At 44.6% G+C, this 23,570-nt stretch overlaps 1 protein-coding gene across 4 annotated transcripts in view; it reads left to right on the top strand.

Moving 5' to 3' along the window:
• Positions 1–23,570, top strand: part of TGFA (transforming growth factor alpha) — a 109,934-nt gene that overhangs the window by 67,015 nt on the left and 19,349 nt on the right. For 2 of the 4 annotated variants that reach the window (XM_053890779.1, XM_053890777.1), the window contains exon 3: positions 20,459–20,576. In XM_053890779.1, the coding sequence (XP_053746754.1) occupies positions 20,459–20,576 (118 nt within the window). Of the gene's footprint in view, positions 1–20,455; positions 20,577–23,570 lie in introns of all 4 variants that reach the window. The other 2 variants (XM_053890778.1, XM_019441154.2) reach the window with 1 other exon arrangement.

Below are 23,570 nucleotides of genomic sequence, written 5' to 3'. Positions count from 1 at the left end.
CAATTCCAGGAGGAGACAATATGGTTAGGAATTGTGATTTCTTATCCAAGGGTGTAGTGTTGACCCTGACACAGCCAGTTAGCAAGTATCTGGTTTTTCTTGACCATCCATCTGAGACATGATGTAGAATGGCCAGCACAGCCATCAAAGTGGTCTTCTGCCTATACAAACATTATATATAATTACGACCACAGGGGGCCTGGGTGGCTCAGTCAGTTAAGGGTCTGACTTCAGCTCAGGTCATGATCTCGCGGTTTGTGAGTTCCAGCCCTGCATCAGACTCCACGCTGACAGTGCACAGCCTGCTTGGGATCCCCTCTCTCTCTCCCTCTCTCTCTCTGCCCCTCACCCCCACTTGTGCACCGTCTTTCTCTCACAAAATAAGTAAATAAACTTAAAAAAACTACGACCATGGCCTATAAAGACTCCTTCAGAAGAAGGACTATAGCATGTAAAGACAGGGAAATAAGTACAGGTTTGGCAAAAAGAGCCACCCACCTGACAAGTATGTCCTTGAACAGAAATTTGGAGGAGAGAGAAAGACTCAAAACTGTAGACCAGATGCTATGGAGAGGGTAGCAGGTGTAGTTTGAAAACTAAGTAGCACTCAGTCCTTTGAATTGATTCTCAGTTCTCAGATACAATATTGAATCTGTTTTGAAATTTCACAAAACATTAAAGGAGGCCATGAAGTTATGTTACCTGCATAGGGACAGCTTGAGTTAAGAAAGAACAGTAATGATGTAGAGCACAGTATTACTATAAACAATACTTAAGACTTTCAGATTACTAGGGGTGCCTGGGTGGCTCAGTTGGTTGAGCATCTGACTCTTCATTTTGGCTCAGGTCAGATCCCAGGGTCATGGGGTTGAGCCCTGTGTCAGGATCCACACTGATTCTCCCTCTCTCCCCCTCGGCCCCTCCATCATGTTCTCTCGCACGCTCTCTAAAAAATAAAAAGACTTCAGATAACTATAGGCTTAGAGCTCACTTGGAGGCAGCCAATAGATTAAACTTGAAATTTTAATTCCCCTGTCCCTTGTGAGCTTGTTGGGGAAATGGAAATGGAAATAGATGACTCCAGTGAGTTGAGTAGGTGATCCAGGATGCTGTGGGCATCAGAGACTTGGTGGAAAGGAACAGTATTGGAATCCATCATTGGAGAAATGTGCCTTGTTCTGGAGCACACCAGCCGGGGTTCTTTGGTCACAGCAATCAATTCTAACTTGAACAAAACAACCTTGTTGGAAGGCTGTTGGAAGCCCACAAATCAGAAAAAAAAAAGCTGGAGAATCGTAATTAGGAATGAACAGTAACCAAGGTAGCCCCAGGAAACCAAGAATTGGGAATTAGAGAACCCCTTTCCAAACACACACCGTGTTCAACATGCCACAGTTATATGCATGACCTCCACTTCTGCTGTGTCTTTGTCTTCTCCAAATTCAAATTCTAGAGAGAGAGCATGTAAGGGAGAGTAGGGCATCTGATTGTGGCCTTAAACCAGTGTAAACCCATGATGGAAAAGATAATTCCCAAAAAGAAAATCTGTGTGCTATTAGGAAGTAGAAAAGTGTTTGCCAGGCAGCCCCAAATTGTTGAGCACACGCTCAACAGACACATGTATGTTTGATTCAAGATTAAAAGGAGGGAACGTCAAAAGTAATATCATATCACAGATCAACTCCGTGGATGATTTATCCAAGTAATTAATACTGGATGTTGATTACAAAGTAGTCATAAAGGTAGAATGTGGTTTGACAGCAAACTTCAGATTGGTACATTTTCTGGAAATTTCAGCGTGCCACAAATTGAACACCTGAAAAATTCTTTACATACCTGCTGGCTGTGGCATTACTCAAAAGGTTAGAGAAGACAACAGGGACACCTGTTGCTTTGAATGCATCTTGACCAGAAAGGATAGCAGGTTGATATCTGTGTCATTTTAAAGTTTATAACCTTGAAAGCCGGAAACACTGGACATAGTTCAGCTTCAGGAAAGCAGAATCTACAAAAATTCAGAGAAAAACCAGATGTGATTCCATGATTAGAATTCTAAAAAGGAATATGGCCTGAGGAGGTTGGAAGGCTTGTAAAGGTTCCAATTTTTAGTCAGAGGGTGCGTGAGAAAGACAAGGAATTCACATTTAAAGACCCAGGTACATCTGGGTTCTCTGATGTAGTTCTCTGGTGCACCATTTAATAAGCTGTGCAGAGAAGATCAAAAGAAAGACATGTCCCAAGAGGTATGACAAAGAACGGTATTGAATGACACTTTGTTGAGTGAACAAGGATGTTGGTACTTCCTGGGTGGCAGGTGTTACTGTGGGTGCTGGCAGGTGTTTACGAGAATGTCAGGAAAACTGAAGGACAGAAGAAACTGAGGCATGGCCCACATGGCGATTGGCCACACTCGAATAAAGGGCATTTTAAAGCTGTATTTGGGAACAGACAAGTGAAAAAGGAAGGAATAAATCCGTTCTTTGGGGCAGGTGAAATACGGTTAGTATGGAACCAAGAAAAGACTACTCCTAACTATAATTTTGTTTTCATATTTTCTGTCAAGGAGAAGGATCTTCAAATTAGAGAAGATAAAACAAAGATAGTAAATAATAGAAGGAATCTTAGTAAAAGACTACCTAATGCTATAAATCCATTTATTTTCAAGGGTACAGCTGAATCACACTTCAGTATACTGAGGAAAGTTGTAGCAAATATCATTCCATCCCTGTTGGTAATTTTTAAGAAGCAGTAGCAAATGTGAAAATGGCTCAGACAGTGGAAGAAGGCAAATGTGCTCCTGATTTTAAGTAAAAACGCCTGGAGAATCTTTAGACTATAGATGATGGGGCACCTGGGTGGCTCAGTTGGTCAAGCATCAGACTCTTGATGTCAGCTCAGGTCATGCTATCACAGTCTCTGAGATGGAGCCCTAGCTCAGGCTTGCTTGGGATTCTCTCTCCCCCTCTCTCGTTGTCTTCCCCTCACTCGTGTGCACTTGTGCACATGCTCTCCAAATAAATAAATAAATAAGCATTTAAAAAAAAATACAGATGATAAAATTTAATGGTTCTTGGAAGAAAACGCTAGACCAAATTACTGCACCAGAGAATGAATACTTGGGCCCCTGAATGGATCCACCAAAACTGAGTTACAGCAGACTGACTTTATTTCTTTTCTAGCATTATAGGACTGATGAAGGAAATGCTGCTTCCAAGATAATGCTATCAAGAAAATACAACCTGATTTCAGCAAGGCACATGACAAAATCAAAGTGTTCAGTAGGACAGAATGGAGAAGTGTGAGTTAAAAGGGTGGCTGGTCAGTGAGATGGAACAATGACTGAGACCTCCTTAAATGAATGGGTCCCCAGGCATATCCTTCCTAGGTTCACCTGGGAGCTTTTAGGAAGGGTAGGAAGTTTTTAGCCAGAGTATCCCCAGAAAATGTTCATGATGTATTCCTATTAACCTGGGAGGGGATGTCTGGGGTGTGCCAGTAGTATTTATCTTCCACTCCTGTTGAGAATTTTATGAACAAATGGAAAAGAAGGCCTATACAGCAAATGGGTCACATTTATAGACGATGCAAAGCCCACAGTGATAGCTGGAGTGTTGGATGACAGAATAAAGACTCAAAGAGTAAAAGTATTTTGCTGGCACGGTAGATCAAAGCCAATCAACCAGGTTAAATTGAACAGTGACACACTTAACACTATTTAGGTTAAGAATGATTTAATTAGGGGGAAAGAATGATTTAATTAGGAAGAATATGAGGCCAAGTTTGACAACAGTTTATGTGGAGAAAATCTAGAAGCCTTAATTGACCATGAGCTGATATAACCCAATAGCATTCCAGCACTGCCAGCAAAATTGCTGGAGAATTAAGTTATATTAGTGTAGAAATCAGGTCATGGGAGATGGTATTTCTACTGTAGTCTGTTCCCATAGCGCAGAGCTTTAGAGTATGGGCTCTGGGGTCACACTGCCTGTTTTTAGATTTCCTTTCAGCCTCTTCTAGCTCCATGACCTTGGGCAAGGCCCTAAACTTCTCTAAACCTGTATTCCTCATCTGTAAAATGGGTAGAATAACAGAGCTATGATGTCATAGGTTTTTCTAAGAATTAATCTAGATAAAGGGTGCCTGGGTAGCTCTGTTGGTTAAGCGTCCGACTTCAGCTCGGGTCATGATCTCGCAGTCTGTGAGTTTGAGCCCCGCATCGGGCTCTGTGCTGACGGCTCAGAGCCTGGAGCCTGCTTCAGATTCTGTGTCTCCCTCTATCTCTGTCCCTCTCCCACTCACACTCTGTCTCTGTCTCTCTCTCTCAAAAATAAACATTAAAAAAAATTTTTTAAAGAATTAATCTAGATGGTACATATAAAACTCTTAGCACAGAGGCCAACCCCTAAAGCATTTAGTCAGTGTTTTTGTTATTGATGTTATTATTGTCATTGTTACCCTGTAGTGGACTATTTTAAGGTGGACACTAAAAAAAAGTCAGAATCTATCCAGAGGTAAAGTGTTTACGGGTTTGCTCGCTTAAAGAGAATTTATAGGAACTTGGAGGGTATATTTGTCATTTATTGCAGTATAACAAATTACTCCAAAATTTAGCAGCTTAAATTGGTAAACATTCATCACACACAGGCTCTGAGAGTCAGGAATTCGGAAGCAGCTTAGCTGGAAGTTCTGATTCAGGGTCTCTTCTGGAGATTGCTGTCAAGATGTCCACTGGGGCCACCCTGTCATCTGAAAGCTTGACTGGAAACCAGATAATGGCTCATTCACATAACTTTTGGGAGGAGCCCTCAGTTTCTTGCTACATGGACCTCTCCTTTGGGCACCCCGGTGATCTCTCAACCAGCTTCCCCCAGAGTGAGCCATGAGAAAGAAGGCAAGTGAGTGAGCGTGTGCAAAGAAGAAGTTACAGTGCCTTTTGAGACCTAGCCTCTGAAGTCACTCGCCCTGAGACAGCATGGGAGGGGATATTACAAGGCCGTGGACACCAGGAGGTGAGGATCCCAGGAGCCATCTTGGAGGCTGGCCATTACACGGAGTTGATCACCACAAAGATTCAGATTTGGTGGCTGACTGCACCTTGATGAAAGATTTGTTGTTTAGAAGAAGGACGCTTAATCTGTGTGGCTTCCAAGGACAGAATTCAAACCAACAGGCAGAGATATCTTTAGGGCTTTTCTACTTACATCATTTCACTTTTTTTTATTACGAATTTTTAAAAAATATTTATTTTGAGAGAGAGAGAGAGAGCAGGGGAGGGGCAGAGACAGAGAATCCCAAGCAGACTCTGCAGAGTCACTGAAGAGCCCAATGTGGGGCTTGAACTGACGAACCATGAGATCATGACCTGAGCCGAAATCAAGACTGAGACACTTAACTGACCAAACCACTCAGGCGCCCCTGTATTATTTCACTTTTGATGGAAAAGAACCATTTTGTTGAAATATAAGGTCTTTGTTCCTGAACCAGTATGCCCTCAAGAAACTATTAGGAGAGAAAATGACCTTGGCGTTTCTGGACTCCTCTAACATTTCTGCTTTTAAGAACAAAGTTCCAACGTGGCCGGTTTATACTTAGCCTGTGGGGTTTAAACCAGGAATTCGCAACTTTTTATGAGGCAAAGCCTTTAGATGACAGAAGGGGCAGAAACCTGGGCACTGGGTTTTTCTCACTGGGAATCTGGCAGACCTTGAAGAGAGGGGTAGGGACGCAGTTCTGAGAGATATTGACCAGGTAAGGCTCAGGCGTCCAGCAGGGGAAATGGGTCTACTCTCTGAGCATGCCAAAGTTCTTGCTGCCACTTTGCTGGGGATTCCCACTGGGAGACAGATAATCCACTCAGTTTTTAAATAGCATCCAGGAGAAACTTTTTAAGTGGTGGAGGTGGTGAGGTACTATTGTATTAGTCACCCAGTTTGCACATAAGGTAGGAAATGTCTGGCTTCCTGGATAATGCTGGAGAACTTTTATTCCTCCCTTTTCTCATCTGCCCCTGGATGCTCACTGAAGTGAGTGATCAGTGAAATATGAAACTATCCGTACTAGAAGCACTGAAGGATTTCTGTCACTGAGTGTACAGATGGGACCCATTCTGCCCCAGTGCAGCACCCATTCTTCCAGTTGGAAGAGGAGGTGAGGGGATTATCATAAGCAAAATCACATCAAAAGCCCAACCTTGGAAGGCCAGAGCATGGGGAGAAAGGCCGGCCATGTGGCAGTGGGGTTGGGGGAGGTCAGTCTGGATCTTACTGATGCCTCAAGAAAGGACACCGGTGAAGGCCACACCTCATGATGAACCCAGTCAGCTCTCACTGCTGGTACGGCATGGGTGCCTGGCAAACAAGAGAAGAAAACAATAAATTCCTTCTTGCCCAAAGAGGAAACTGCTGTGTTTGCTTGGTCTCCTGCTTCTACCCAACAGATTCCTCAGATGTTTGAAGCCAGTACATTTAAACTGTCCCTTTTCTGTCTTTATTTGGAGCCAAAATATTGAGCGGGGCACACAGTCTTTGATGGAACCTACTTTAACTCCCCATCATACTCAACAATGTAGATTTTTGTCTGTAAAAATGATGATGAAAGAAATTACTGGCCAGGTGAAAAGATTCATTATATGAGAACATTATTGAGGAATTTCAGCAACTGTCTGTACTCCTAAGAGATGGGAGAAGGTGTTGGGTAATCTCAAAATGTGTCTTTAGGAATGAAGTTGACATTACATCTATGAAACCATACCAGAGAGCTGTAAGTAAGAGACATCTGCATACACCTCCATGTTCATTGAAGCATTATTTACAATAGCTAAGACATGGAAGCAACCTAAATGTCATCAGTATGAATGGATGATACACACATACACAGAATGGAATATTATTCAGCCACACAACAAAATGAAAATTGCCGTTTGCAACAACATGGATGGACCTGGAGGGCATTATGCTAAGTGAAATAAATCAGAGAAAAACAAGTGCCATATGATCTTATTTAAATGTGGAATCTAAAAATGGGAAACAACAAGGTCATACAAAGAACAGATTGGTGGTTGCCAGAGGCAGAGATTGTGGAGGATGGGTAAAATGGATAAAGGGGGTCAAAAGGTATAAACTTCCAGTTATAAGATAAGTAAGTCATAAGGATGTAGTTTACAGCATGGCAACTGTAGTTAGTACTGTATTTCACACCTGTAAGTCGCTAAGAGAATAGATCTTTAGAGTGCTCATCTCAAGAAAAGAAACTGTAACTATGTATAGTGATGATGTTAGACTTACTCTAGAGCTCATTTTGCAGTACATACATTTCAAATCATTATGTTGTACACCTGAAACTAATATAACAGGTCAGTTATACCTCAATAAAAAGTATTCCCTTTACTTAGGCAAATTATACTGTGTATTAAACGCTAAGAACAGGGGTGCCTGGTTGGCTCAGTCGGTTGAGCGTCCGACTTCATGAGTTCAAGCCCTGTGTCGGGCCCTGTGCTGACAGCTCAGAGCCTGGAGCCTGCTTCAGATTCTGTGTCTCTCTCTCTCTCTGCCCCTCCCCTGCTCATGCTCTTTGTCTCTCACAAATAAATAAATGTTAAAAATTTTTTCTTAAATAAAAACTAAGAACAGTTGGTATAGAAATCTGAAATATATTCAGGTTATTAGTCAAGTAGGTATTAAAAAAAAAGAAATGGCCAAAAGAAAAAAGAAAAAAAAGAAATTGCTGCAAGGAGATAAAAAATATGACAACCAATTTTGAATATTCACAGTGGACCAATGAGCAACGAATTGTATATTACAGTAAATCAAATCAGCAAAATTTAAAAATGACCTGGTAAATATCTCCCAGAACTCAGAAGGACAAAAAACCAAAAATCATGACAAACAAATCTAGAAAATAGAACTAGATGCTGCAAGATACAGTATAATAATTCCAAAAGAAGAAGAGAAAGCAAACCAGGGTTGACCTAAAGAAATAATTGCAGAGAACTTTCTCAAGCTGAAAAAGACTTGTTCTTAACGTTAAAACTATTGCTTTCAATGTAATTTAACAATTTGCATTACAAAAAAATAAAATGGTAGAAGGCCTATGGAGTCTACAGATTGTGACTCAAGTTGCCATTCATATGCAAAGCCATGAATCTGGATGGGAACGCAGATGTTCTTAGACATATAATGCTTCATTATGTAGACATACCCTCACATGCCTCCCTTCCTGGAAAAAAATATCCCAGGCAGGCTCTGTGCTGTCAGTGCAGAGCCCGATGTGGGGCTCCAACTCACGAACCCTGAGATCATGACCTGAACTGAAACCAAGAGTCAGACACTTAACTGACTGAGCCACCCAGGTGCCCCATGAACACATATTACTTTTTAAATAACAAACTATAAAACTCTTTGTGCAGTTGCTATAAAAGTTGTTTACATAGAATACACTACCAGTAAAACTAAAGGATGGATAAAAAGCCCCCAGTGATAATGATGAGATATTATCAAGATATTCTGGGTCAGGTAGTCACATATTTTTTCCCCCAGTATTAATTTAAGATTTTGCAAGATATGGAAATTTACTGAAATTATAGGGCATTCACCTTCTGGTTCCTGAAGACTGAAGTTATAGTAGTTATGGTGCTATCCTGCCTTGGTGATTTTTGTCTAAAGGGCTGTGATGTCCCAGGAAATTGACATCAGCTGTGTCATTTGGGTCCAAACAGCTGGGTGCTGTCTGTTGTTGATTGTGGCAGCCCTGCCTTATATTTTGTTTTGTTCTCAGACTTTGACTTGAAGAAGCAACCTTTGCTCCATCCATACTTTGCACAGGTACAAGTGCTGATCTCATAAACATTCAGAGCAAGGATGGGTCACTCCTGGCCCCCAAAAGACTATTACCACCCTTGTAGAGGTTTGTGAGGGTTGACCTGACCTCTCTATGCTAGAGAACAGACAGGACGTACTTTAAGCTGAAGAGCAAGGGTTTCAAAGTAGAGGTTTCCAATCATGGCCAGATTGACTTCACATCAATTGTAAGACATGTTAGTGTTTGGGTGAAGTTCCCAGAAAGGACAATGGGAGAAGGGAGAAAGGGATATGATCTATTGTGAGGATTTCTTCCTCATCAGAAACTCCATAACCAACCCCCCAGACGCTATTCAGACTTCAGGTTTGGCATTAGAGTAACACTCCCTGCTATAACAGATAAGTCCTGAGTGCTGTTTACGTCGTGCTCATGTCAAAGTCTGTGCAGGTGTTCCTAGCCTTGCAGACTTCTTTCCATGCAGTTAGTCAAGAACCCAGGCTATTTCCATCTAGTGGTTCTTCCCTCCTCCATGCCCTTGGAAGAATTCTCTCCTTCCACCCTCAGCTAGGGAAAGAAAAAGATCTCACAGAGGTTGTTATGGACCAAATCTGGGAAGAGCACACATCACTTCTGCTCACATCCATTGGCCACAATCTGGTCACATGACCATACCTGTCTGCAAGAGAGCTGGGAGATGTAGTCTCCATGTCCAGCAGGGAAAGGAACGCAAGTTTGGGGAAACTCCTGGGAATCTCCGTACTAGTTATTTTCCTTCTTCTCATTCTCTGCCTTCTTCAATAGAACAGTTTCACTGTTGTTGGCTTTCAACTGAAAAAGCAAAACAAAAAGTGTGAGTATATGGGTTAGAAATGGAGTAGATCACGTCGGCCATATTTTTTCTGGTGTTTGTTTATAGTGAGAGCATTTAAGGTTTCTATGCCTAGAGGCCGAGCCTGAACTCAGCCTTTACTACACATCTTTCATCTGAGCATCCTCTGTCTTCTCTAAATGTTTATTTTGTGTCTCCTTCTTCCTTATCCCCTTTTAATGATAAAACGTGAGACAGTAACATGTTTTATGCAGATCCAAATCTAGATTCCTTAAGGCCAGTTTCCTAGAAAGCTGCAGTCCTTTGAGCGAAACAATAAAAAATTGTTTAAATTTTAATCTTTATAGTGTTTTATCTATAGTGTCTATATCTATAGTGTTTTATCTTTATAGTGTTGTATATAAGGTTTTGTTTTGCTTTGTAAATTTATTTTGAGAGGGATCGAGCATGAGTGGGGGAGAGGAGCAGAAGGAGAGGGGAAAGAGAGAATCCCAAGCAGGCTCCATGCTCAGCACAAAACCTGACACAGGGCTCAATCCCATGACCATGAGATCATGACCTGAGTTCAGGTCAAGAGTCCAGCACTTAACCAACTGAACCACCCAGACACCCCAAGGTTTTAATTTTAAATAATGTTTATTTTCAAACTCAAATGTTTATAAAATTTGGAAAATTATAAAAGAAAATGCCCATAAATACCACCACTCCCTTAAAATCTAGGCATCTTCCCTCTGGAATATAATCTTGATCAGAGGGCTTTTTATCTAAGGGCAACCAAATATCATCGCTGTAACACCAGGATGAAAAAAGAAGAGTCACATTTTTGCCATGGGACAAATTCCCAGCCACTAATTCACATCTGTGTTTTTAAGGCTCTTGAGCTTTGCCTTAAATTTACCTCTGGATGCCTCAATTTCCTCACTTAAAATGAAGAGTATCCTTCGTCCACCCAGACTACATCTACAGACTGTAAATGAAAAAGGCATCTGTCAAAAGTTCTGAGGGAATAGAATGTTCTAGAAAAATCATCCCAGTAATACTTGTATGTATTCAGTGTGGAGGGTTTGAAGGGATTATGGTTCAAAGACTCAACAAGAGGAAGCATTTTTTCCTAAGGGTGGATTGAGGATTTCCTGCCAACCACTTTACCTAACAATTTTGATATTAATAAAGAGGAGAACAGAGACACACAGAGACTGTAAAGCCAGGTAGCCCTGGGCTCCAACGGGGCTGTTCCTTCAACAAAGCCAAAACAGAAATCCCCATCCAGCAGGACTCGGCTCTAGTTCCCAGAGCCATTCACGTTTTGGTTCAAAGCTGGCCGATGAGAGCCAAACATAGATATCCTTGTTTGCTTTGTAAATGGAAATTTGAAATGAAGTTTCAGATGCTGGTTGACACCCAAGAGGATGTAATTAGAATAAGGGGCTTTCTGGTTTGCAGATATGAAAGATATGATCTATCTCTCTGAAATCAAATTATTAAGTAATAAGAGAGATGAGAGGTTTGGCTTTCAGTCTTCAAAGCAAAATCATGACCTGCAATTTTCTTAATTGATTTTTTGCTGAAAATTACTAAGGCCAAGGTAGGGAGAGAAGGAGCAACCTACGGGCTGGAGAAACAGGATGATGAAGAGGAAGAGGAGCTCAGTGGGAGGGGTAATCTTCTGTGTCAGGTGTATCCCCCTTCTATTTCCATCTCATTTTAATCTATAATGGGTCTAGATTGCAGTCTGGGGACAATTTGGGGCATCTCACACATGTGTCTCCCTTCCTCGTGCCCTTTAGGGGAGGAAGAAGTGTTACTGGGGGCATCTGGGTGCAAGTCAGAGGCCATGTTGAAATATGCATGCTGGGCATAATTAGAGGAGTATACAAACTCTGGATCTAGCCTGTACTTCACATGACTACGCTGAGATTGTGTTTTTGATTCCTAAAGCCTCTTTGCTAATTAAAGCCATTTCGCCGGGGAACTTTTAGCTCTTTACTTCTAAAATGGTCCTGAGGATTTCATGTCTCGTGGTAATTCCTGATTTGTTTATTCATCAAATAGAAGAGTTGTCTTAACTACAGAAGGTGCCCTTAAGGATTTCTTAACCTCAATTTATTCATATTCTCTCTCTCTCTCTCTCTCTCTCTCTCTCACACACACACACACACACACACACACACACACACACACACACACCCTCTGAAGTGACAGTGTGGTATATTACAGCAAGAGCTTTAGAGACAGCCGCCCATGAGTTCTGGTTTCAGCTCTGCCATTTGCTAACTTAGCATCATTGAACAAGCTTTACCTCCTTCATCTTCATTTTCCTCATCGATAAAATGGGACTTGTGAGGATTAAATGGAATTCTCTATATACAATGCTAGGCATAGTGCTTGCAGTTATAGACAATTTATTAGTAGTAGCTAGTATTAATAATAAGTCATCATTAGCATCATCAAAATCCAACCTCAGAAAATCCACACTGAGTTAAAAACTCCAAGCCCAGGTACTTTAGGTGGGATATGAACCTAGCAAAGTATTCTGTGTTCATGTTGTCTTTTCTCTTCTCTGTGTTGGACTAGGAAAAGGTGATACAGGTTCTGCCTTCTGTAGAAGCACAAACAGGATGAACCTCACTGGGGTCAAATACCACCTGTGACTTTTCTCAGAATGTATATGCTTTCCCATCTCTCCCTCTCCCTCCCCCCCCCCCACACACACACGTGTCTTGTGTTACTAAAAACCAGTATCTTTGTGGGAAAGTGGAAAATACGTCCTCTACTTTTTTATTGATACCCTTCTGTGAATTCAGTTCCATCACATCTGATGCCCCCCTTGGATTTTACCCAAAGAGAGAAATGATCACAGAGGGAATTGAATTAGCTCAAATGTTCCCTTAGGGTTCCCCCCCCCCCCCACCCCCCAGCATCTTGTTTAAAGCTGCAAAAGCAATTCAAGAGTCCATTGTAACTCTGCTCTGAGCCAGAAGGCTCCCAGTCTTTTCGGCATGAGCACCACCTAGCCCAGAGGTTGGGGCTGTACTTTGTGAGGGGGCTGAGTACCATCCTGTGAATCAGCCCCCACCCTACTGCCAGCTGTTCCTCGGTTAACCATAGTCCGTGGACGTATAGAAATCTCTTTTGCATCTGTGTTTCTCAGCCACTGCTCTCTTGTGGGAATAATAAGTTCCATATGTGTAGTTTCCCACTCTTCCCCAAAATAAAGTAATGCTTCTTCTTGTTTCTCCTAAAAGTGCCCCTTTCTGATTACCAGAAGCTGCCTAACAAGTGTTCTCCTTCCTCACTGCCTCATGATTTGTAGACTTAGATTGTGTGCCTTCCCAGCATTCTTCCTGGACCTGAATAGTGTCTAATTTTCTGCAGCTCTGCATTCTCTTAACATCAGAAAGAACAGAGATAAAATTACAATTCTAGTACCTTCTAGCACTTTCTAGCTATATGTCCATTGGCAAGGTTATCTAAACCTTGAGGCTAGTAATGCTTACACCATAGGGTGGTTGGAGCTTTAAAGAGATGATGCTGTGTCTATTCCGTTGAGTGGGGTGGAGGGGTGGGTAGGGTCTAAAGCCGGTTTAAGAAAGCCAAGTAGGGTTAAAATGAGCCAGTTTGGGAAATGATTACTGAAGAATCAGTAAATCTGGGTTCAGGGATCGTGTTATAGGAAAAATCTGTATCTTTTAGATATAGGAGTTACTTTCAGGAAGTTGAGAATCTTGGGGAGGGGGATGGTAATGGCAAAAATGGCACTGCCTTCCATCCCCCACCCCTTCCCCCCACACACACCTCATCAAGTGGAGTGGGGGGAGGAACCTCAGCACTACTTACGGTGACTTTTTCTTTTGTTGCTTAATTAAAATGAATGTCCCTTCTCTCTTAAGTGACAGTCCTCTGAAGCCAAACTGTCTTCCAGTTGCTTTACATCTGTTTTTAAGGTATTCACTGCCTTGGTTTTAATAGTGAATGAGCTGGATGATTATATTTATCTCATCCTACACACACATCCCCAAAACCGCAAAACTGATCCCCTCACCGGTCAGTAGTGCTGGAGAGTAAGCTGTGTTCTACTCCCGTGAGCGTGACTGGGATTTCTTTTCTGCGCTCTCCTGGTTTCTACTGCTGGTCTGAAAGCTGCCCCCTTGTTCTGCCCACTCACAGGGCCTGAGGAAATGTCCGTACTGATTCTCTTTCTTAGCGGGCATTCCTCTCTGTGGTAAAGGTCAGCAGCGTTGCCACACTTGAGACTGACCGTGCTTTCCGTCTTCAGGATCCCTTATAAATCTTCTCAGAGTTTTTATTCTCACCCCTCAAACACCCAGGAGCCAGAGTTTCTCCTCACCAGTCTGTACCTGGAGAGGCACCTGGGTTCCATACCACTGATTTCTCTAAGCCCTGGCTTAGCACTCCTGCCACCCTGCACGTAAGCCTCTGCACCAGCCTTTCCTTCCCACGCACGCTAACTCTGTAGGGTCATTCATTGCTTCATGTGAGCTTGGAATGTCATTCCTGTAAAATGGGCCTGATGGTGGCCTGAAGCAAGCCTCCCCCGTCCGAGAACTGAGCCTAGAACCGTGTGTGACTCTCGCCTGGCACCTGGGAGCATCAGACTGCAGGTCTCACGTGCATACACTCCCCCAGCTTCACCAGGGGCTGCTTGCCGACTCCCATCTTCATTAAATTAATCTCCTGCCTTTTCTCCTAGACATTCCAGAAGCATTAGTTGGTTTTGCCATTGTAGTGTCTGAAGAGAAAATATTTAGTCCCAGGTCAAAAACCTTGGCTGCAAGTTCCTACTAAAAAGCCAGGCGTCGTTATTAAATTGTCACAAAGTTAGCCGTGATATTCGAGGAAGTGATGAAATGGCTATAAATGATGTAAGCTTTGCAGAGGGCAAGTGTGTCCGCAACTTCTGACATCTGGAGGAGAGAGTGAGGAGCGGCCGCTTCGGCCGGCTCCCCCTGGCCAGCCCAGAAAGCCCAATTAGGACTGCTTTGAAAGGGGTGTGATTGTACTTGGTGATGTGGATGCTGCTCTTCGGGGAACCGTCCAGATGGCTACCACCCCCGCCCTTCTGAGCCGGAGAGACCCCTCCTGTGAACTGAATCCCTGGTTTCCATGCCCCTCGATTGCTCTTCCAGACCCTCTTCCCGTGAGTGGAGCCGGGCTCCAGGCCCTATTAGCGGGCCTGTGGTCTCTGGGCAAAGCTATCACAGCTTCCCTGGAGAACAGTGGTGTCTGCAAGATGTCCATTTGCTTAACAGGTCGGAGAGGCCTCTCATAAATTTCAGAGCAACAGGAACCCAGCAGCTTTGAAATTCCAGCTATGGATGGGCTCAGTATGAGGTCTGTTCTGAAAACTGGAGCATTTGGTTTTCCGATCAGCCCTGAGTACTAATCAGGCTCGGGGCCTGGAGGCAAACACAGGGTCCAGAGCCCTGGGGGGTGCAGCCAGCTGGGTCTCCCCTCTGCCTGGACTTCCGGGGGGCCCTCCTTGGAGTTGCTTGTCAGCCTTCACTGCCTTCCTTTCTTAAGTGGGAGGTTTTCTACATTTTAAGTATCTAGGCCTTTCCTTCCTTCTCTTGATATTTCTTTGAGTTTTCAGAAAGAAGAGAAAGAAAAATTAAGAGGGTACGGTGCAAGAGAGTGGAGGAAGGTAGAGAAAGGAGGAGGGGAGAGAGAAAGATAAGGAGGAAGGGAAAAAGAGAGACTCATTCTCTGGGATGATGCTGGGAATTTGGAGGTTTCCTAGTAAAGCTCATTTTTACTTAAATTACTGAGCAAATCCTCCACCTATTGCTGCCTACCCTGCCTAGTTTGGAGAGGTGATCTATGAACACCACCAGCGCACAGTCAGAAAGTGGTAAGCCCTCTTCTCCCCTCCCCAACCTCCCACAGACTCCCTTTCCTTCTGAACCTTGGGGAAGCTTTGAACATCAGTAGGAACAGTCTTGTCTGTCTGGCCTGACCGTGCTGCAGTATTGGGGTTTTCCCTGCCGATTCTGGCAGTATCTGAGGCAATCATCTTTAGAAGCCCTGGAACGTGGTGTGCCTCGGTGGCCAGTCAAGTATCCGACTTCAGCTCCTGTCATGATCTCGCGGTTTGTGAGCTCGAGCCCTGCGTCAGGCACAGAACCTGTTTCAGATTCTATGTCTCCCTCTCTCTCTCTCTGCCCCTCCCCTGCACTCACTCTGTCTCTGTCTCTCTCTCTCTCTCAAAACTTAATAAACATTAAAAAAATAAATAAAAAATCTTTCGAAGGCCTGGAACAAGAACAGTCACTGCCCCTCACCGTGGCTTCACACTTTGCATGTGCCTTTTAGGCACATGAGCCCCGGAGGGCCACACATCACCCCTAGGGCCAGACGTGCCCAGTGCCTGCCTCCATTCTGTGGCTGGCTCGCACCAAGATGGCTCCGTGAAAGCTCAGGGCTACAGTGTGGCTCACCCTTGGGGACCATTGTTTGATTCTCTTCTCAAGTGCAGGTCACGTCCCCCGAAGCTGCCAAGAGTACACTAGAAACAGGACCTGCCCTACACATTACACACATTGAACTTCTTGGGGTCAGGGACCAGGACTTCACCCTGTGCACATTCTTGGACTAAATGCTCACTTTTAAGATGTTTGTCATTATATCAAGGGGAAAAAATGCAAGTAACAGAAGGAAACCGTAATTTTACATGAGTGCACATGTGCACTGTGTACTGACGTAGTTCTCTAAGTGGTGGATAAAAATGGGTTTTATTCTCTAAGGTGCTTTTGTTTAATTTTATGTTGGCATTTACAAAAGGGTTTCTACAGTGATGTATCGCTTTTATGATCAGGAAAAAGGTTTTAAAAATAAACATTGTTTGGGCCGCCCGGGTGGCTCAGTCGGTTAAGCGTCTGACTTCGGATCAGGTCACGATCTTGCGGTTTACGAGTTTGAACCCACGTCGGGCTCTACAAACATTTTTTCAAAAATAAATAAACAAACAAATAAACATCATTTTAATGATCTGGCATTGTTTAGGTGACTGGCATCGAGCTCCCTTGGCACCTCACTGCCTTGGGCCAAGTCAGGAAGGTGGGATTATGGAAGGCCAGGGCCTGGGTTCTACATCAGACTCCTATCCTCATCCTGGTCTCTGACCGCAGACAGCAAAACCAGTGTGCGTTAGCTGCCATCCCCATGATGGTGGCAGGGAGCTTCCTCATTGCCTGGGCTTTGGCTTCTTAGTGAGCTGGGTGACCCAGGGAGGGTTTACACTGGCGAATGCCTCTGTATGGTCTCCAGGAAGTCCAGGAGGATATTGTCCACGGTAACACATAAAATCCTCTTGAAAAGGGGGCGTCTGGGTGGCTCAGTCAGTTGAGCGTCCGACTTCAGCTCAGGTCATGATCTCACGGTCTGTGGGTTCGAGCCCCGCGTCGGGCTCTGTGCTCACAGCTCAGAGCCTGGAGCCTGCTTCTGATCCTGTGTCTCCCTCTCTCTCTGCCCCTCCCCCGCTCTCACTTTGTCTCACTCTGTCTCTCAAAAATAAATAAAGGTAAAAAAAAAAAATTTTTTTTTAAATCCTCTTCAAGGGCAGCCACAAATAAAAGTTGCTCTGTGACCATAGACTCGGGCAAAGCTGAGCCTGTCCTCCATGTGCAAAACAAGTGCATTTACATCTACTGGCCCATGTGCACCCTTGCATAGACTGTGCTAGGAGACATAGGGCTCCATTTGCCACTCAGCTTCAGCACATACATGTGTCCTAATGTGTGTCATGTACTAACCAGATACAAACTTCTTTGCTCTTTTCCACCCCATCTTATTTTTCTTTGTCCTCATCTCTCCTTCCCTTTCGCACTGCCCGTCTCGGTCTCCCTCGGTTCCTCTCTTTCCCCCCTCTCCTCCCCTTCTCTGCCTCTGTCTGTCTCTCTCACACACACACGCCTTTCCCATTTTCATTCCCTTTTTATGGTATCTATTTTTATAAAGATTCCTTGAGTCATTTATGAGATGAGGCAAAATATCCATAAATACAGGCTGAATGAGATCATGGCATTGGGTCTCCTCCTTACCAATCAGTTTTGGAGAGTAGTTCTCCCAAAGACAGATCCAGAGTTCTTCGGGTAGTTTGTATCTATTGACCTGACACTTTGCTACAAAGACTGTTAGCAGATCTCGAGTTTTAGTGTCATTTATATTTTGAAGAGCTGACAGATGACCAGCTCCAAAAAGGGTCCCTTTCAAGACCCCCGATGTATCATGTGTGATACAAGCCTGTGTCTCAGCCTGTGCCTAGCAGAATCACCTGAAGGGCACAGGTACTCTCTATCAATTCTATCCCAGTAAACCTGACTTTTGAAAAAAATCACCCAGAGAGCTTGTCACACAGATTCCTGGGCACCATCCCCAAGACCGTAATTCAGTATGTCTAGGGTGTGGACTGTGAAGTTGGCTTTCTGACGAACTCCAGGGGATGTAAAGCTGCTGGTCCACAGACCACGTATGAAGAGCCCAACTCTGAGCCCTGATGGGGGACTCCCACTAGCCACTTGGAGGTAGTCTTCTAAATGGCCTTTTGTGGAGCTTATCAAAAGCCTTTTTCAGGGTCTACATCAAATTAGATTCACTAGCCCTTCATCATTCTGTATTTGCTCCTCGACAAGTTTGATGAACACAGAGAAGCCAGTTATGAGAACCGCAGCAGATCTTTCCAGCCTCAACATCCCAGTGTCCACTGTCAGCCAGTGACCAAGCCCGTTCATCAACTACCCAGGCCTGGGACTCATAGGTAACTGTAACCAGCAGAGGCACTTGGAGCACATGTCCTGGAGGCGGCTGCTAGACAGGGACAGCAAGACTGGCCAGCAGCTCTGGGTCGACATCTCCACCTGGCTCTGGGCATCTCTGCCTGTCCTCACACGTGAAAGTACATAAGGATGCTTGGACTTTTAGTTACACTACGCTGGATTTATGGCAGCAGGGAGAGATTATATACAGTAATGGTCTTACCGCATATGGAGGTTCTTTAGCATCTTGGGACTATCAGTGATCATGACAGAAGAGCAGCAGCTGAATGATATGTACCAGACTATTGGTTGAGTACAGTACTGAGCAACTTTTGCCTAGTTCAGCCCTCAGAGCCACCCAGGAAGCAGGTGGACTCCCCATGGCAGAAGCAGGCTAAAAAAGCTCAAGTAGTCCTTCATCCAGGTGGCAGGGGCAGGATTCGAACCCCTCTCTGCTTAAGCCCATGTTCATAGCCACTAAGCATTCTCTCACCTTCTGCATCAAGGAATCTTGAGTTTTCACCCTCTGCTTTTTCTACTGGAATTATGAGATTTCCAAATATGATACTTCTGGAAGCAATTCCTGGAGAGATAGCAATGTGGTTTTAATATTTAGTGGTAGTCTAAAACCCCACAATAAGAAATGGACTGCCTTTTCTCAAAGAGCAAGAGTTCTAAGAACATGTTTTTGCCAAAATAAATAGATAGATAGATAGATAGATAGATAGATAGATAGATAGATAAGTGGGAAGGGCACCTGGGTGGCTCAGTCAGTTAAGTGTCTGACTCTTGACTTTGGCTCAGGTCATGATCTTGTGGTTCGTGAGATTGAGCCCTGCATCAGGGTCTGTGAGAGCCTGCTTGAGATTCTCTCCCTCCCTCCCTCCCTCCCTCCCTCCCTCCCTCTGCCCCTCCCCTGCTCACCCACACACACTCTCTCTCTAAATATATATATATATATGTATATGTATACACACACACACACACACACACACACACACACACACATATATATATATAAAAGTGAGGAAGACTCACTCCCCAAAACACAAACATAAGAGGACCTTTTGAAAGAAGCAGTGGCAACTGCATCTATCATGCCATTGTAAACTAGCTACCTACTGTTCTCAAGTGTTATTTGGACAAAACAGGGCTATTGGAGTCTAATAAAGTAAGCCATAGTGAGGCCCTTAGGGTGGTCAGTGGCTGGCTGTTTTTATTCCTATCTGAAAGCCAAGGAAGGAAAACCCTGAGAGGTTTGGTGACACCCCAAGCTCTTATGAGTTATAGGTGCGAGAGCTGCAATGGGGACCCATCCCTGCCCCCCACTCCACTGCCTTTCCCGCCCACTCCCAGCTTTTCCAGTACTGTCTGTGCTGCTCCCAGATGGATTTCTGGGCTTTAAGTCCTCTTCGTGGCAGCATCCCTCCCAATCACCCTGCCCCAGAGAAGCTCTTGCTACCATTTTTATGTATAGCTTTCCCAGACTTCTTTGGATCTAAATTTCTGTTTATTTAAGTAGAATCCTATACAGACCACATTGGAAATGTACCTAATTTCACTTACAATAATATGTCATGAACACCTTTTTGTATCATGAACCGTTCTTCCTCAGCATCAATTTAATGGTTATTTAGAACTCCTCTGTAACTACGTTCTGGTTTCTTGTCTTTAAAACAGAGTTTCATGAAGCCTATCTTAAGAGAATGATCACAGTCACTTTACAAAAGTAAAATTAGGTCACGCAGGTAATAGGTTTTAAACACGCTGGTAGCTAAAACTGCTCTGGTATCTCTGAATAGCACTGAATCTTTTGGAGAGATTGTTTTGTTTTCTACGAAGATAAGTAAATAATAAAGCCCGGCTGGAAAGCACGTGACACAGATGTCTCTGGTCCTGGACTAGTTGTTAGAAAGTGAAGGAGAGCTGACCAGGAAATGCTGGTAGGGACCAGAAATCCCAGCCATCAGGGTTCCTCTGCAACTTGATCGGTGAGGTAGGGACCTGTGGGTGTGTCTGGCTAATCCGGATCTGAGCCAAATGTCTTTTCTTTCCCCAGCAGACCCGCCTGTGGCCGCAGCTGTGGTGTCCCATTTTAATGACTGCCCAGATTCCCACAGTCAGTTCTGCTTCCATGGAACCTGCAGATTTTTGGTGCAGGAAGACAAGCCAGCATGTGTGTAAGTGTTCCCTGGTATCCTGGGGTCCTGGGGCTGGAGGCGTCCCAGCAACCAATTAAAGGAACATTAACTTCCATAAGGCATGCCTGAGACCCCTGAGGCTGGGCATGTTGGAGGATCGGAAAACAGGCTGAGGGACACCTGCTTCAAACCCAGCTGGCTGGTGCGCCTGGGTGGTTCAGCGGGTTCAGTGGGTTAAGCGTCCGACTCTTGCTTTCAGCTCAGGTCATGATCTCAGGGTTTGTGGGATCGAGCCCCGAGCTGGGCTCTGCGCTGACAATGTGGAGCCTGCTTGGGATTCTCTCTCTCCCTCGTCCTCTCTATCTCTCTCTGCCCCTCCCCCCCCCAATAAATAAATAAATATTTTTTAAAAATAATAAAACAGGTTAAACATTCAGGTTCCAGGGCCCTCGCCCAAGCCACTGAGGCATAACTGCTAGGGGTCGGGGCCTGGAAATCTGCATTTTCAACAAGCACCTCAGGTCACTCTTGGGTTCAGCAAAATCTGAAAATTCCTGGATTCAAGTTTAATTCACCAGTTAGAATTTGTGGAGGGCAAAGCACTGGGTTGGATCCCTCCGAGTAGCAAGTCTCCAAAAAGAGGTCTTTGCCCTCCAGCATCTTTACAGCACAGCTAATAAAATAAGCTGGAAGTGCCTGCAAACGGTTAGTGTACATAAGTGGTAACAGAACAAAGAACAGCTTGGAAATAAAGATGCCTGCCAGGGCACGGTGGTTTCCACACCAGGGAGAGCATGAGCCCCCTGGGGCTTCTGAAAGTATGGCTGAGCCCCACCCCAACCCACTGAATCGTAATCTCTAAGAATGGGACCCCGGGAGTCACGTTAGTTAAGAGCCACCAGGGATCGCCGTGGTCAGCCAGGCTGGACAGAAAGGCACTTTGGGAGAAACTCCCCGGAGCAGGTGTTAGGGTTTGCCTAGTGGGGAGAGCAGAGAGGTTATTCCAGACCCGGAGTGTTGAAGGACCTGCCGTTATAGGCTACCTTTTGTGGCTACAGCAGGAGGAGACAAGACTGGAGACAAATTGGAGGCCAGAGCCTATTGGAAGTGAGCCTTCCTTCTCTAGGCAGTGGGAGCCATGTTGGTTTTAAAAAGGGATGTTTTAAGAAAATCTGTGCAGGGGCGCCTGGGTGGCTCGGTCAGTTAAGCGTCCGACTTCGGCTCAGGTCATGATCTCACGGTCCGTGAGTTTGAGCCCCATGTTGGGCTCTGTGCTGTCAGCTCCGAGCCTGGAGCCTGTTTCAGATTCTGTGTCTCCCTCTCTCTCTGTCCCTCCCCTGTTCATGCTCTGTCTCTCTCTGTCTCAAAAATAAATAAAAACGTTAAAAAAAAAAAATCTGTGCATAGTAGAATACTATTAGGTGGCCCCCTACTCACCCTTGGCACTATTGACATTTGGGGCTGGATAAGTCTTTGCTGTTGGAGTTCTCCTGTTAGCATCCCTGGCCTCTTAATAGCACCAGTAAGTAAATGTGAACAAAAGCTGGCATTTATTGAGCTTTTGCTTCATGCCAGACTTCCAGGCATTCGCCATATGTTAACTCATGTAATCCTCATAAAGACCCCATGAGTTAGGCACAGAGAGGTTGTGCCCAGGTCACATAGCAGAGCTCACGTTCAGACTCAGATAATCTGGCTCCTGAAGCTGAGTTCTTAACTATGATGCTAAGGGTATCTGATGCTTTAGCCCAGGAGATATTGTGGGTCCAGAGAGTTGCCACAGTAAAGTGGTGGGCTGGACGTTACTCTTCCTGAGATGCAGCTGTATGAACATGGACAGGCCCCTCAGGTGGCTCTGAGCCTCACCTGGAGAAGCATGCCAGCTACCTTCCTCCAGACAGGACTGTGAGAGGCCCCCAGGTCTTGTCCCCAGAGCTTGAGACCTCCCTACCCTGTAAACGCAAAGCACAGTGATGATGACAGTCAATCATTATTCATGATCATTTTTATTCAAATACACATAGGGGGCCCTGAGGGACTTTTTGTTAGTAGCCAAGTCATTGTGGAAAAACACTAGCCCTGAAGGGAAGTTTTACCTCTGGCCCAGACATCAGGAAGCCCCCCAATGCAGCAGGCAGAAGGCATTTGACCCTCCAGCAGTGCCCAGTTGTACCCGTCTAGAGGTGGGGAGGATCCTCTTTGAAGAAAGAGGGCAAATCTTTGCCGAGTTCTGACCAAATGTGTGTCAGTTTAGTTTTCCTTCCTTGGGTGCCTTCCCCACCAGATGAGAAGCTGGTATAAACTTTTCGAGAGTGGACAACCTCAAGCCTGGGTCATCAGATGAGTCAAAACAACAACCTCATCTGTAGCTGAGACCCCCAGCAGCTGGCGGAAGCCCTCTGAAAGCAGGGGAGAGGCAAGTGCTTTTCTTAGCCTCTTCGGTCTGTGCCCCAAGCCCCGCTCTTGGCTCAGGGAGGTGACTGTCCATCACACTTACACACCATTGCATTTTGATAATCATGATGACCGGCTGTCCCTCCCCCCATCCACATTATAAATATTTCTATTAATAATCAGCTTTCAATAAAAACTGCAGCTATGTGCCAGGCATGGTTCCCAGCACTCTATATACAGTGACTCATGGAGTCCTCACAACTCCATCCTCAAGTGGGAATTCTTGTTGTAGAAATGAGAAAACTGAGTCGGCTCACAGGAGCAATTTTCCCAGAGTCCCAGAGTGAGTAAATGGTAGAGTATGGGATTCAGGCTGATCAATTCCACCTACCAAGCCCATGTTCTCAGCCACTGCCCCAGAGGGCACTCTGTCTCAGCCTTAAAAAGTTCACCTCTGTTACAAAAAAATAAATAAGTACAAGTTCACCTCTGTTTAAAAAAAAAGGACAGCAGGTCCAAAATGGAGTCTCTTGTGCTAAGTCCACATCACCAAACCAAAACTTAATACCTAACCTAATTGCAGTTTCAGCCTTCACCAGAAATGTGCTTAGCTAGTCAGGCTGGAATTTCCTGGTGTGC

The sequence above is a fragment of the Panthera pardus genome, unplaced genomic scaffold (assembly GCF_024362965.1).
Source record: "Panthera pardus isolate Hobbes unplaced genomic scaffold, ASM2436296v1 HiC_scaffold_25, whole genome shotgun sequence".
Classification (NCBI taxonomy): Eukaryota; Metazoa; Chordata; class Mammalia; order Carnivora; family Felidae; genus Panthera; species Panthera pardus.
Note: the sequence above shows the minus strand (reverse complement) of the source record. Positions and strands in the feature narration are given on the sequence as shown.